Genomic DNA, 13,722 nt, shown 5'->3' on the forward strand with positions numbered 1-13,722 from the left:
AGCCCATGGCACCCGGTATATATGAACTTGTTAACATTCAGAATCATCTTCAAAATGTGTATTTAGCTACTTAGAAGCACAGAAAATACAAATAACGTAGATAAGCATCATAGAAAAGTTTGGTTTTATGTGTCCAATTTTTATTCTGCTGTGAAAAATTAAAGCAGATGTCTCTTCTATCTCATGCCAATGGTAGGCACTGGCTGGGGATGGAAAGGCCAATATTGCCTTCCCCAGGGCCCTTGAGCATGCTTTGCTAGGAGAAGTATAAGCTGGGAGAAGCAGAGAGAGGAAGGATTAGCAAGGACAGTGAGGCAGCAAGGATGGAGCTTGAGAGGTTGCTGTGAAAAGGAAGGAGAAGACAGGAGTGGATCTCAGCAGAGACGATAAGATGACAACTGGGGCCCAAGAAGCCACTGAAAGTTGCAAGAAAAAACACAAGAATGCAGGAAAAAATAACATCAGCAATGGCTAGAGATATTTTCAAAACCTATTTACATTTTTCTCAGCTAAAGTTTGGGTTTTCTTTGTTTCACAAATGGCTATGTGCCAGTTCATATTCTACTAAAGATTACTACAAGAGAGTGCCAGCTCTTTTAGTGCTTTTCCTGTTATGGATAGGAAACAGATACTCAAATAAATAACTGCTTCGGGGTCACATTTAGGGAGGTGACCTTATCCAATCCTCCATTCCAGATGAGGTTCAGCTATGCCATCTATCCTACAAGATATCTGTCTACCCTGTTGCCCAGAATTTGAGTGACAGTAACTCCACAATCCTTCCATCAACTGACTTCAGTGCTCTTCATTTGAGGAAGTTTTGCCTAACAACTGGCTTGAATCTTTCATTACACAATCTAAGTCCATTTTCCCTTGTCCTAGCCATCAGTCTATCCCAGAGACAGAGAATAAATTACTATTTTCTCTTTGCATAGTTTATTAAATGTTTGAAAAGCATTATTCTACCAGCTCTACAGTCTTTCAGCTCCTAAAAGTCTAAATGAAGGACAATGATGTATTGCTCCATTGCTAAGTTTTAGTTAGAGAAGTGCAAAATATAGTTTCAAACTCCCCAAACGATCTAGCAGAATTATTACTAAATGCTGTATAGCTTTATTTACTCCTATATATACTTTGGCCTTATTATATTTTATCACATGCTTATCACACAGAAGCCAAAATAAATGCTTTTATCAACCTCTGTAGTCTTTCGATCAGAGATTGAGATTGCATACTTTTCTGACAGCATCTGTTATTTTTCATTCATTTAGCACAGAGTGTAATTTGTCAGACAACATACATTTTACAGATCACCAGCCTCGTACTTTAGAAGGGTCACTGTTAAATTCACCTGAAGATAGGGACAAGGAGACTCAAAAATTAGGAGGAGAAAAATGTATCTCAGGGATGATATTTACACAAATAGATAGCCCACAGAGGACCTTCTGTCTCCCAATTCGCTTTCCTCTTGATAGACAGAATAGTTGATAACAGAATTCTTAAAACTCCTATTGCACCTTCAGTGGCACTAGTGGTAAAAGGTCAATGAAAAGCCAGGTCTGTGCAAAGGAATGCTTGTTTGAAGCTACTGTGACCTTGAGAGGTTTATGTTTCAAGATACCAATATTCATGAAAAACAAACCTCAAAATATTTTCTTACTACAATACACACATTGTGCCATCAAGTGCAAATCAAGATATGAAGGAAAATACATATTAAAAAAAACTTCCACCAAAAAGACCTTCCCCATAAGTTACATCATTTTGCAGGCATAAAATGAGAGAATGCAAAGAAAGAAGACACAGAAAACCAATGTTTGGTTTCTTTGCTCTTGCCAAAACATATCAAAGGTTCTAAATAAATCTTTCTGAATACATAACCTGACATGGGTAATTTCTTACCACAAGAAATATCTAGGGTTCAAAGAGTTAATAAAAATAGGGATTTTAGTGATCTAAATCTATTTGTAGTACTTTCTGTCTAGTTGTCCTTGATATTTCACAAACTGGTAACCTCCTCTGCTCCCCTTTCATTCACACTTCTGATAAGACAGGTTAGCTTTCTATCATTTAATAGTCAGCTACCTTTCAAACAGCTTGAGAAGCTTGACTTTTCTCAGGTGAAGAATGACGCAGTAAAGCTACTGAAGGATGCAAAAAAAAAAAAGGTAAAATGAATATTATAACAGACATTTCTTGTCTGTAAATGTGATATCTAGTTTATTTTAATAGCTATACTAAAACCGCAAGGTATAGTTAACAGTATTATATGCCTTGTGTCTTCACATAAGAAAACATCCCCCAAATGCATTTTCTAATTTACAAGCCTGTGACAAATCCAAACTGCTGAGAAATTAAACTTTAAAAATATGTCTTCAGGTGATAGAGGACCACTATTAACACTATCATAATTGTACACCACTTGCATCAAATCTGACGTTTGTGCTTAACATGTTTTGCTAAGGGTATACCATTTTATGGCCTCCCAATGAAATAAAATCCAACCCAGACGTTTTCACTTTTCTAATATAATTCACTTCAAGCTTTTAAAGCTGCCATTTCTTTTTCTTTCTTTCTTTTCCTTCCAAAAGGTTGATCCCCTGGCATGCATTAATTCCACAAGAGTCTAGTACTGGGTCAATGAGTCAGTCATGAGTACCTCCATTAAGCATTAATTCACACTAAGGCACCTTAATGACATTTTGTCAGAGCTACCTTTCTAACTTCTAAACAGACTATTCAAAAAGTAATATAACAAGTTTGAGAGGCATTAAGAAAGATTAGTGCCTTAACAGGAGGCTCTGGGGAAGTCAATATTAACAAAAACTGCAGCAAGGGGGAGGTGGAAAGGAAAAAAATGTGAGAGCTGACTGGCCAAGTTATGGTCATTTCCGGGTGACTTGCTTCCTCAAAGGTCACCCCGTGAATGTTCATTCTTCCTCCAGCTTGTACTGATTATCTTGAGAGAAGGTCGATGTTGATAAAGGGAGACACAATAAAATAAATTGCTATCCAGGTTCTCCCTTGTGTGTTACCACTCTAACATAGCACATACCATATTAATTCTGTTTCATCCACTGTAGGTGAACAAGTTTCTTTGAAAATGAACCAAAACAGCCGAAGTATAAGGAACAAAATGGTCTAAGTATATCTTTAATCATCCATTGGGCAATAATCTATCCTACACTACATTTTTCAAAGGTGGTCTACCTTTTGCCACAACTCAAGATGCCAGAATTACAGCTGGGTTATTAGGCTGATCAAACTACTGCCACAGCCCTGTTTTCATTAGCTCAGTGTGAAATAATTTAGCTCCAGAGGAGACTACACAGAGGTAGAGAGGGAAGGAGGGAGGGGAAAGGGAGAAAGAGAGAAACAGAGAGAGAGAATGCCGAAGAGGACACACGCGTGTGAGAAAAGGAGCCGGACTCAAAGAATTGCAGCTTCCTAAAGAGATATACATTCTTTTGCAAATTTCAGGTATTTGGTTTTTAAATTTTAATGCAGAATTTTGTAATAGTGGTTTGAATGTATTTTTAAACTATATCAAGGCCGCAAAAGGACTCTGTTGTGGAAAGTGTCTGCAGTGCTTAAAAAATCTCAATTTGCTTGTTAAAATGGATCTACTTCAGCACTGACTTAAGCATTTGAGGATAAAGTGACTCATATTCCTCTTTCTTAAAAAGTAACTGATGAAAAAGACCATCCGATTTTATTTTCCTAAAAAAATTAATTTAAAAATTATTTTTTAAATTAGACCTTGCTGATAAAGAATTAAGGCAATTCATATGATTGTTTAATATAGTACTTGAAAGCAAAAATTGTGGCCAACTCACTATGCACAGCAATGAGGAATGTCAGATTAATCCCACACACTGTTTTAAAATTATTTCATAACCTCTGCCACAGTAATTAATGAGGTTAGTAAAATCAGAGATTAATGTACTTAAAGCAGCTTAGATGAATTTCAAATGTATGATAAGGAATACATGAAAGATGAACACTTGCTAGTCTGAACAGCTTTCAAAGTGCGCAACTTTGATGGGTAGCCTGTATTCCATGTACTAAATATTTACTACAAAGACTCGAAAAATCTTAAGGATGGGAAAACAATTTACAGCATGTATATCCCATGGGAATCCACACTGCCAACCCTCTTCCCACATCTATAACTGCATGTAGAGCCAGAAGAAGCTACACAAATATGCTAAAACTTTTAACAGAGCACGCCTCCTCTTTTGCACACTCTCTACTTTCTTACAGGACTCCTGGAGAATATTAGAAGTTTCCAGACTGCTGGACATAACTTTTTGAATGATTCCTACTGTCAGAGATGAAGCTCTTCTGTTGTGCAAGACAGTGGATGTTGCTCTTAGGATAGTGGCAAAAATAAGCAGAGATTTTGAGGGGGTTGCTTGGTGGTTCCCCAAATCTCACTGCTTTTTAAGTCCCTGAGAACTGGATTAAAATGTTTGAAAAGTCTGTAAGGCATTCCAAGCAATAGCACAACAATCTGAAAAAAATGAAGTATTTGTATTAGCAGTAACAGTTCAGTTGCCTATCCTTTTGCAGAATGAACTTCAAGGCCTCAGGGAAAAGTTGGCCCTGATGTCATGGCATTGAGAAATGTAGTTCATTAAGATCTTAAGCAACAAACAATAGCAACAATTAGCTGCTATACTCATTCTTGATTTATCGCTAAGAAACACAGACTCTGTAAACGGAAAGGGCCTAAAGGGTCAACTAACACATTCTCTTGCCAATTCATGATTGTCCCTGATTCTTTTCCAGTGCTTTGCCAATCTACTTACAAAAGAAACTTTAGAAATAAGGGGGTTACTACTTCCCCTTGTGAGGATATTCAAACTCAAAGAATACTCAATTTCACTTTAACTTTTCATACTTTGTTGCTTGGGTGAGCATTCTTCCACTCTGATCCCTTTCCTCTGAGATTTACCTCTTTGTTCCTTGACAAACAATTCTTCTCTCTTTCATATGTTTCCATATTTCATAGCATTTATGTATCTTCACTCTTAGACATTAATTACCCCACACATACACACTTTTTTCTACTTGTATCCAACTCCTTAAACACATTTGCTGCTCTTCTTATGGCTCTCTCTCCAGTTTAGGTACATACTTCCACTAGCAAAGAAAGCACTAAGCATTTGCTTTATCCAGCATGAATGCATACTAAAAATTGGACAAGGAAAAGGAAAATAACTTGTGTTCTCCAAGAACATAACAGCTCTGAATGAATGACTAATCAGACTGTTTTAGGGGGAAATTAGATGCCATGAAATACTCTAGTTGCTATAATCTAAGGATAAAGCTTTGGTCTCGTGATAAGCTTTCTGTCATCCTGTTGATCTTACAGTTTCCTTGTTAAACTGAAGACAAAACAGCAATGCATTGACATATATTGCTTAGGCTACTGAAGTGTACCTCAGTGGACTTAACAGATGATGCAATACATTGAATGCTGGTATTAAATCTCCTCTAATTTCTACTTGTTTTTATTATTTTTTTTTTTTACATAGATAGGTTATTAGGGCTTTCTATTTGTTTTAGCATCACTTAAAGATTCAGCTCATTTTTTGAATCTGCTTTTGTTTATCTATTTTTATTTTAAGCTGAATCAACTAATAATAAATCAACTCAAGGTTAATTTCTAAACCCTCCTTCCCTGTATCTTCATTGATTAATAAACACATATTTTAAGCAGCATGTTTAATCTCTAAAGTATTCCTGAACAGACAGGTCAGGGAAAATATGGAGAAAATATCTATTGGCTAATATACCTCCTCTATGCCTTCCATATTAGATTTTTTGTAATGACTTAGCTCCAAGAAGTATTTCTCTTTCGAATTGCGTAACTGAAATGTATATATATATATAAATCTGACTCTGGGGCTCTACAGTAGACTGCCAAATGTATTCTGGAACACGCTGTTTTACAATCTTTCCCCCCAGTGGAACTCTGATCCTTAATTGTTACTATTTTACCCATTATTCCCAAATCTCTTTTTTGAATTCAATGACATTAAAGTACATAGCTACCCCACTTCTTCACCTTTTGCCTTCCTTTTCTGAAGGTATCTGTTTTTTTAATACCAATACATTTTGTAATGCAGCTGTTATCCATCCATAATTCCTTCATCCTTGTAATACCTGGCAGCAGCAGCTTAAATTACCCCACTTGGCTCACAAGGCTGCTGGTATTTTCATACAAACATTTCAGTTCTTTGTTTTACTGATAACTAATTTGGTTGCTAGTTTAGGAACAATCCTTTCACTAATTATATACCCTAGCTAAATACCATCTCTCCGTCTGTCCTCAGATATTCCTTTATCTTTTGCAATGCCTTGATGTATTTAACTGCCCTCCTCCTGTGTACTAAAGCCAGACAAGAAGATTACAGTCACTTCCAACTGTCTCTCCTTATTCCTCAGTTTAAGTCTCTTATCTTTTGTTTGAGCCTCACTCCTAGGAAGTCACTTTCGCAGATATTCCAGGGGAATTCCAGGAAAACGAGATTTCATTGAAAGAGAAAAATTAAAATGTCAGCACTTTGAACATATAACAAATATAGTAGATTTTACCTCAAATTCCTTCCAAATTAGGAAATTTTCTAATGCACTTAAAATATTGTGATAGCACTTAAAATACTATTGACTTTGAGAGGAACATGAATAGATATGAAATAGGTTGTAGGAGGTCCAGGTCAGTTTCTTTTCTTTAAAAAAGTATTTTCTCCCATATGTTGAGATGGCCATACAATTTACAATTAGTTATTCTAACTAGTAACTAAATAATAACAACATGGTTTATCCACATACATTTCTGAAACTGCTAGAATTATTTATGGAAACATGAGCTATGGAATAGAATAAATCAACAAATTTTCTTTTTTGTTTTTTTTTTTTTTTTCAAGATAAGCAAAAAATATAATGGCAATATGACCTTGACTTTATAATTTCCTAGTATGAGTGGCAGTATAAAAATAGAAGAGAAACATATTCACTGTAAAAAAAGTTTTTTTAAAAAAAGAGCAATTTTAGGTATAGTGCAGCCTTTGCCTACCTTATTACTAGAAAATGAGACTTGAGAAAGGACCATATTATTCAAAACATTACTAGATTTTGGGTTCTTTCTGATAAGGTTTCATGTATATGAACAATATCCCTTTGTATTTAACAATAGGTAAGAAAAAACAACAGTAAAATCATCCTGCTCTCTGGCTGTTTCTGTATATCGTGTAGAAGTTGTTTTAATCTAATGTGTATTGTTGCATAATATCCCCAGGCACTTTCAAGTAAAAGCTAAAGCTGTACAGAAAAGCCAACATTTTAAATGGGTCTTGTCATTAATGCTTTATTAATTGCCCCAGGCGATGCAAACCCAGAGCTAGGCAAGCTATAACAATATGACACTTTAAGGTCAAATCCAATTCCTGCTGTGTTTTATAGAGTGGGCCAAATATTGAGTTAACAGCAGGAAAGAACAATTTATTGGGCTTTTCTCCATCTCCTGATTATCTGATCTAAATTAAATCAGTTAGGTTGTTTTTCTCTAAAAACAAAACACCTTTTGTCCACTCAGCTTCAAAGAATCTTTGATTGTTTCTGTTAGAACAATAAACTTTAGTAATATCTATTTATTTACACTGTACCTAGTATACTGAATATAAAGAAATTAAAATATATAAGTATATAAATATAAAATAAATATAGCATCCTCTTACCTAAAACTACATACCACAAATGAAAATGCAGATTTATCTATTTATTTGATATATATGTTACCTTCACATCTGAGGTATCTCTTTGGCTGTTCCTCCACGACCTGGCTACTGAAGAGAAGGTTCGATCTGGGTGGTCAAACTTGCCATCATTTGCATTTAGAAAGAATGTTGTAAAGGGCTCCTGTAGTTAATGAAATTAAGACAGATTAAGAAAACAGTACAAGGAATCATGTAGCAGGTTTCTGTCAAACTCCAAATGCCTTTTGTAGATCAAAATACTTCATAAAGGCAGAAGAAAAACATGGCACCTCATAATTATATGTATGCATGGGTATCTGCACTGAACACCTGAATACATTTATTGGCATTAACACATTTTGTACATACAAATCTTGAGTTCTTTTCCATCACACTAATTACCCATCAGTAGCAGACCCATGTAGCTCATATCCAGTTCACAATGACTTCCTACTTCATTGCAACCACCATAAACACATTTATATTATTTATTTATATAACTGTGTTATATATATAACTGTGTTATTTATATAACTGTGCTTTGTTTACCCCTCGTATGTTGGTATGTCCAAATAAAATCTTTAAAAAATCCCCTCTCTTAATCTTCCTTTTCATTTAATTGAAAGGACCTCAGTATGTTCCACTTTGCCTCATGGTGAGTAGAACGGCTCTATGAGGCAGACTATGATTGCAGGAAACTTAGCTTCATCATTACTTTGGGGCAGAGACAGATTAAATATTTAGAGTCTTTAGTTTTGCTAATTCTATCTGAAACCACGATCCCAATATTTACTAAATGGAAACAGCTACTAACTTCTGGGGAAGAAGAGCTCAAGTCTTAGGCAGTCTGGATAACCCATTTTCATGTCCCCACATTCCACTGCAGGGAAGGGGTTAACAGAGGACCAAATCTTTATTTGACCTGAATACTGAGATCATTGCCAGCTCCCTGGTTTTCCGGCACCACTCCATTAGCTCTCTTATTCAACTGCATATTTAGCAATATGTCTACAGAGATGGAAGTTGCTTCTTCCTCTTTGCCAAAGTCTCCTGGGGAATGTTTTAAACAGGGTCCCTTTTACCAAATTCACACCCAAATTTACTTCCTTACATATCCTGATCATTTGGAAATTTTCTTAATCAAAGCAGTTCATAGTTAGCAGATCACAATTGGTATTACACTATTATTCATCTATTATTTTAATTTTATTCTATATATTCTCTGTTTCCTTTTCTGAAACTTTTGAGGAAAGCAGAGAACTCCTCCTTTGATAAAGAATTTATGAAGAAATGATGCCACATTATACCTATTGTGTGTAAATTACCCCAGATTAAAAAGGATTGAAATAATTCATGTTTACGTAGCATTTAAGAGTAACTAAAATGTACATAAGGAAAGCATGCATGCAAAGGTAGTGAAAAGATACAAAAAGAAGAGGAAAATGCAAGAGGGAATTCAGACGTCTAGAGACCGTTGTTTCTCTATCTTTACTCCATGTCTTCCCAATTACACAACAGTCAACACAGGCTATTTTCTTTCAAAGAAGAAAAAAGTTTATATTTTTTTTCTCTAAATGAGAAATGATGTCTTATTGACATCATATTGACATATGCCACATGTAAGGGAATCATTAATATTCGAAAAAAGATTTCTTCTTCTTAGCTTCCAATGTCTATTGGTGCAAATATGGAATTGATTTCATTATAATAATGCAAGACATTCTACTGCTAATTAAATGGTTGAGGTTTTTATCCATATTTTTTTCCTCTTAAAACACTGGGAATTTGTTTTTAAAGTACAGATTCAAAAGAATAGGATCTCATAACTATAATTTCATCAGTGCACTTATTCTAATCAGAGAATCCTAATATGTGTTAAATAATTAATTAAAATAATTGTATTTAATACAAAATCATCACAGTATAATTACTTATTGGAGGACCCCAAATCCCATTGCAAACAATGACTTTGTTTGCACTTGTAAATATTGAAACACTGTGTTGAGGAAGAGGTTTATAATTTAAACAGAATATTAAAATTTAACAGTAGCTCGACTAAGTGAGTAGTATAAACTAGTACCATGAAATGAAATATTGAAAGAAAATAAATTAAGTTTTTATCAGATTTTACAGTGCTCCACATAGTGAACTTCATGTAAAATATAAATGAAAACGTGTATGCTTCAGACCCAGAACTATGAAATGGAAAACAACATACGCAGGAATTAGATTATTCTAATTTACCTTAAAATTCTATTAATATTATAATTTTAACATTAAATTTACAGGTTTTTAATATTACAATTATTTTGGTTTCAACTGAATTCCTCCTCCAAATTACCTATATATATTTCCAATAGCAATTATGCTATTTTTGCTAGCTTGCCCATACTGTTGTTGATCTGAGTACAAATAATTTAGTCTTCTACCAATTCCTACCTATCTTTTTTTTTTTTTTTAATAAGATACATGCAATTTTTGTGAATATTATTGTGGAGCAGACTGTGGATCATTGCTGAGGTTCTGAAATCAGAAGCAGTTAATGGATTTAAAAAAAGCAGAAACCAGAAACCAGAAAAAATGATGTAATTACAATAAATTATGTAAAAATATTAATCCAAACTTCTATGACAACATTATTTTAAGCATCTAAGACAAATACACAAAAGCAATAACATTCATAATCAAGGATTAAACTTTTAGCAGCTGAGAACTATTATGCTATCCTGCCATGGCCTGTTGTGCCTATCTTTTTGGATTTTTAATCGGTAGCAGAAATTCAGAGCTTTCACTGGCTTTATCTCAGACCTCTCACATAATTTTAAGGTAATTTTTATTCTCTGGGAAGTCAAGTGCTTATATTATATAAATATAATTCATATCTGTATTCAATATACTCATTTAAATACTGTTATTCTATGATACCGATTACTGTCATTTCATGTAAAGGTTTTGTTGCTGTGAAAGCTATAAAGCTGCACAATGTTTTCATTATAACTCCATCTCACTCGTTCACATATTCTGAATAAAATTCATGCCTTGTTCACTGCCAACAAGAAGAGAAATTTGTGGGGTACTTGATTACACTGAATACAAGCTTGAGCTTTGAGAACAAGGAATTTTTCTGTTCAACAGCACTTCTCTCCATCCATTCCCTTTTAACAGTGCCCAGACTCATTCAAATCATTTATGGTGGGAGTAGGGGAGGGAAGAGGAAGGGATGTGTTCATTCTAAGACATCCTATGTCAAACAAAAATGTCTTTTCAGTCATTTGTAAGAGGAGAAAGAGAGAGTATGTAGGGATTTGACAGAGTGATGTAGACCTTTTGTCTGATATATCTATGACTGTCCTGCTCAAATCTACCAAAAAGAAGACTCAGAATCAATCCTGTTTACCAGAGGACTTCCAGTACTTCTCACCTTTGAATCTCACTAAAAACTGGTTTTAGCTCAATCAGACCTGACATAATAAATCCAGAATTTCTTCTATCTTGTACAATTACTTAGTCATTGCAACAGAAACTGGAAAACAATTATTCTCTACAAACATCTTGACTACCATGTTGGAGAATCATGCTCCCTAATACTGATCTCTGTTTCAATAAAGAGGCAACTGTTTCACACAAACATAACTTCTTCAACAGCAACTACTAAGAGCATCCAATTGTACCATAACTCTATCCTATTTCACCTAAAAATCTGGAACGAGTGTTGATATTTACATTCTATATGATTCAAGCCAGAATTCATTCTTCTACCTTTCTTTTTTCTTCTGTCTACTTCTCAGGTCAAGTCACTGGAATATATGGCATTCTGATGTAGCATTCTTGATTTAAACCAAGAGCAAACAATCATTGGTTTAAACTACTCTGCCTTCTGCAACTTAAATATTCACTGCTCCAGATGGAAATGCACATGAAGAAAATTACTCTTGAACCAGGTGATAAGGTTACCAAGCCATAAACTATAAATATTCAATTTCATTTACAGAAAAATTGAACTATGTCAACAGAATAATGCATCCCTTTCTAGAATACTTTTTATTCTGTTTGCTGGAGCAAACCTGTGAGTGATGTTTGCTTCTACAGAATAAGTAGAATGTCTTGGGTTTAGATGTAAACATGTGTAATGTGCAAAAATGTTTAATCATGGTTTCATTTCAGTAACACCTGAAAGGAGGGAAAGGCAATATTATATAAATAATGGTTGTGTGTTGGTTTTTTAGCATTATTATTAACCTGTCTGAACAATATGGTAGACTTTCATATTCATTATTTCTCTCTGTAAAGTAGCTATCTAATCTTTAATATACTCTTCAACTTTGAAATAAAGCTGATCATTTTCAATAAACAGTTGATTCTGGATATAAAGCTGCTCCTGGAGATCACGCAGAATTCACTTGTAATTATAGCACTAAGTATTTCTAGGCTGTGGCTCCGTTCATGTCTTATAAAACTAGTTAGAGGATTGTTGCCTGTCCTTTCAGAATTCTAGCATGATGTAGTGGTCTAAAATGTAAAATGGAATAGCTTAAATAAACATGTTCAGGTAAATTAAGAATCACAGTTTCACTTCACTTGTGAATGTGTGCTTGCACACATGGCAAGGGGGCTGCAGAGAAAGAGGGTGTACATATTATCTTGGTTTGTGAGAGATTCAAGGTCAGCTGTACAATCTTCAAAAGGGATCACAATCATTATGATATATGGCCTGGTGAGGTATGGTCATTGCATATCCTGAAACTGGCTAGTGTTCCACAGAAGAGAAGGGAACATACCTGAACTTGCACAACCAACTCACAGAAAACAGAAACAGAATCTTTTTAGATGCACTTGTAGCTCATAGCACCAGTTAAGCAATAAACCTTATTCTATTAAGTGCAATGAAAGGCAGAAGAACAGAAATTAATAACAAAATTTTTGTATTTGCTGTAGTTACCTGTAGCTTCAAAATATATGCTAAGCCATTGTTGATTTTTTGAGAACACAATGAATAGGTCACTTTTAAAGATGGATTTTTACTGGACACTCTTAGCATACAAAAGAACTCAAGAGAAAACTGTACTACCGGTGAAAAATTTATTAGTGACAAAACAGAGGCAGAGATTGATGATATCAAAATCAATTACGCAGGACAGAACTGATGCTAAGGCATATAAGTTTTTTAAAAAACTAGCCTGATATGTTTATTGGGTTTGCGTGGCAAAGTTTTGGTAGTGGGGGGGCTATAGCGTTAGCTTCTGCTAGAAGTTGACAGGAGCTTCCACCATATCCAACAGAGCCAATGCCAGCTGGCTCCAAGACATAACCATTGCTGGCCAAGGCTGAGCCTGTCACTTATAGCTATAGTGCCACTAGGATAACACACTTAAGAAGGGTCGGGGGAAAAACTGCAGAAGAACAACACTATACAGAGGAATATGTGAGAGAAAGCACTCTGCAGACACCAAAGTCAGTGCAGGAGGAGAGGGAGGAAGTGCTCAAGGTGTCAGAGCAGAGATTCTCCTGCAAGCCTGTGGTGAAGACCATGGTGAATCAGGCTGTCCCCCTGTAGCCCATGAGGATCCACCATGAGGTCCACCTGCAGCCCCTGGAGGACTCCACACCAGAGCAGGTGGATACCTGAGGGAGGTCATGACCCCCTGGGAAGCTTGTGCAGGAGCAGGCTCCTGCCAGGACTTGTGACCGCACAGGGGATCCCACTGGAGTCCTGAAGTACTGCACCCCGTGGAAGGGACCCACACTGGAGCAGTTCATGAAGAACTGCAGCCTACAGGAAGGACTCACTTTGGAGAAATTCATGGAGGACTGTCTCCTGTCAGAAGGATCCCATGCTGGAGCAGGGGAAGAGTGTGAGGAGTCCTCCCCCTGAGGAGGAAGGAGCAGCAGAGACAATGTGTGATGAACTGACCATACCCCTCATTTCCCATCCTGCTGTGTGAGGGAGGGGAAAGGAGCA

At 35.7% G+C, this 13,722-nt stretch overlaps 1 protein-coding gene across 4 annotated transcripts in view; it reads right to left on the reverse strand.

The window, feature by feature from the left end:
* NBEA (neurobeachin) overlaps nucleotides 1-13,722 on the reverse strand; it is a 477,681-nt gene that overhangs the window by 60,901 nt on the left and 403,058 nt on the right. For all 4 annotated transcript variants that reach the window (XM_032678783.1, XM_032678782.1, XM_032678781.1 and 1 more), the window contains one exon: nucleotides 7,807-7,926. In XM_032678783.1, coding sequence (XP_032534674.1) covers nucleotides 7,807-7,926 — 120 coding nt within the window. The remainder of the gene's footprint in view (nucleotides 1-7,806; nucleotides 7,927-13,722) is intronic.

The sequence above is a fragment of the Chiroxiphia lanceolata genome, chromosome 2 (assembly GCF_009829145.1).
Source record: "Chiroxiphia lanceolata isolate bChiLan1 chromosome 2, bChiLan1.pri, whole genome shotgun sequence".
In the NCBI taxonomy this organism is placed as follows: Eukaryota; Metazoa; Chordata; class Aves; order Passeriformes; family Pipridae; genus Chiroxiphia; species Chiroxiphia lanceolata.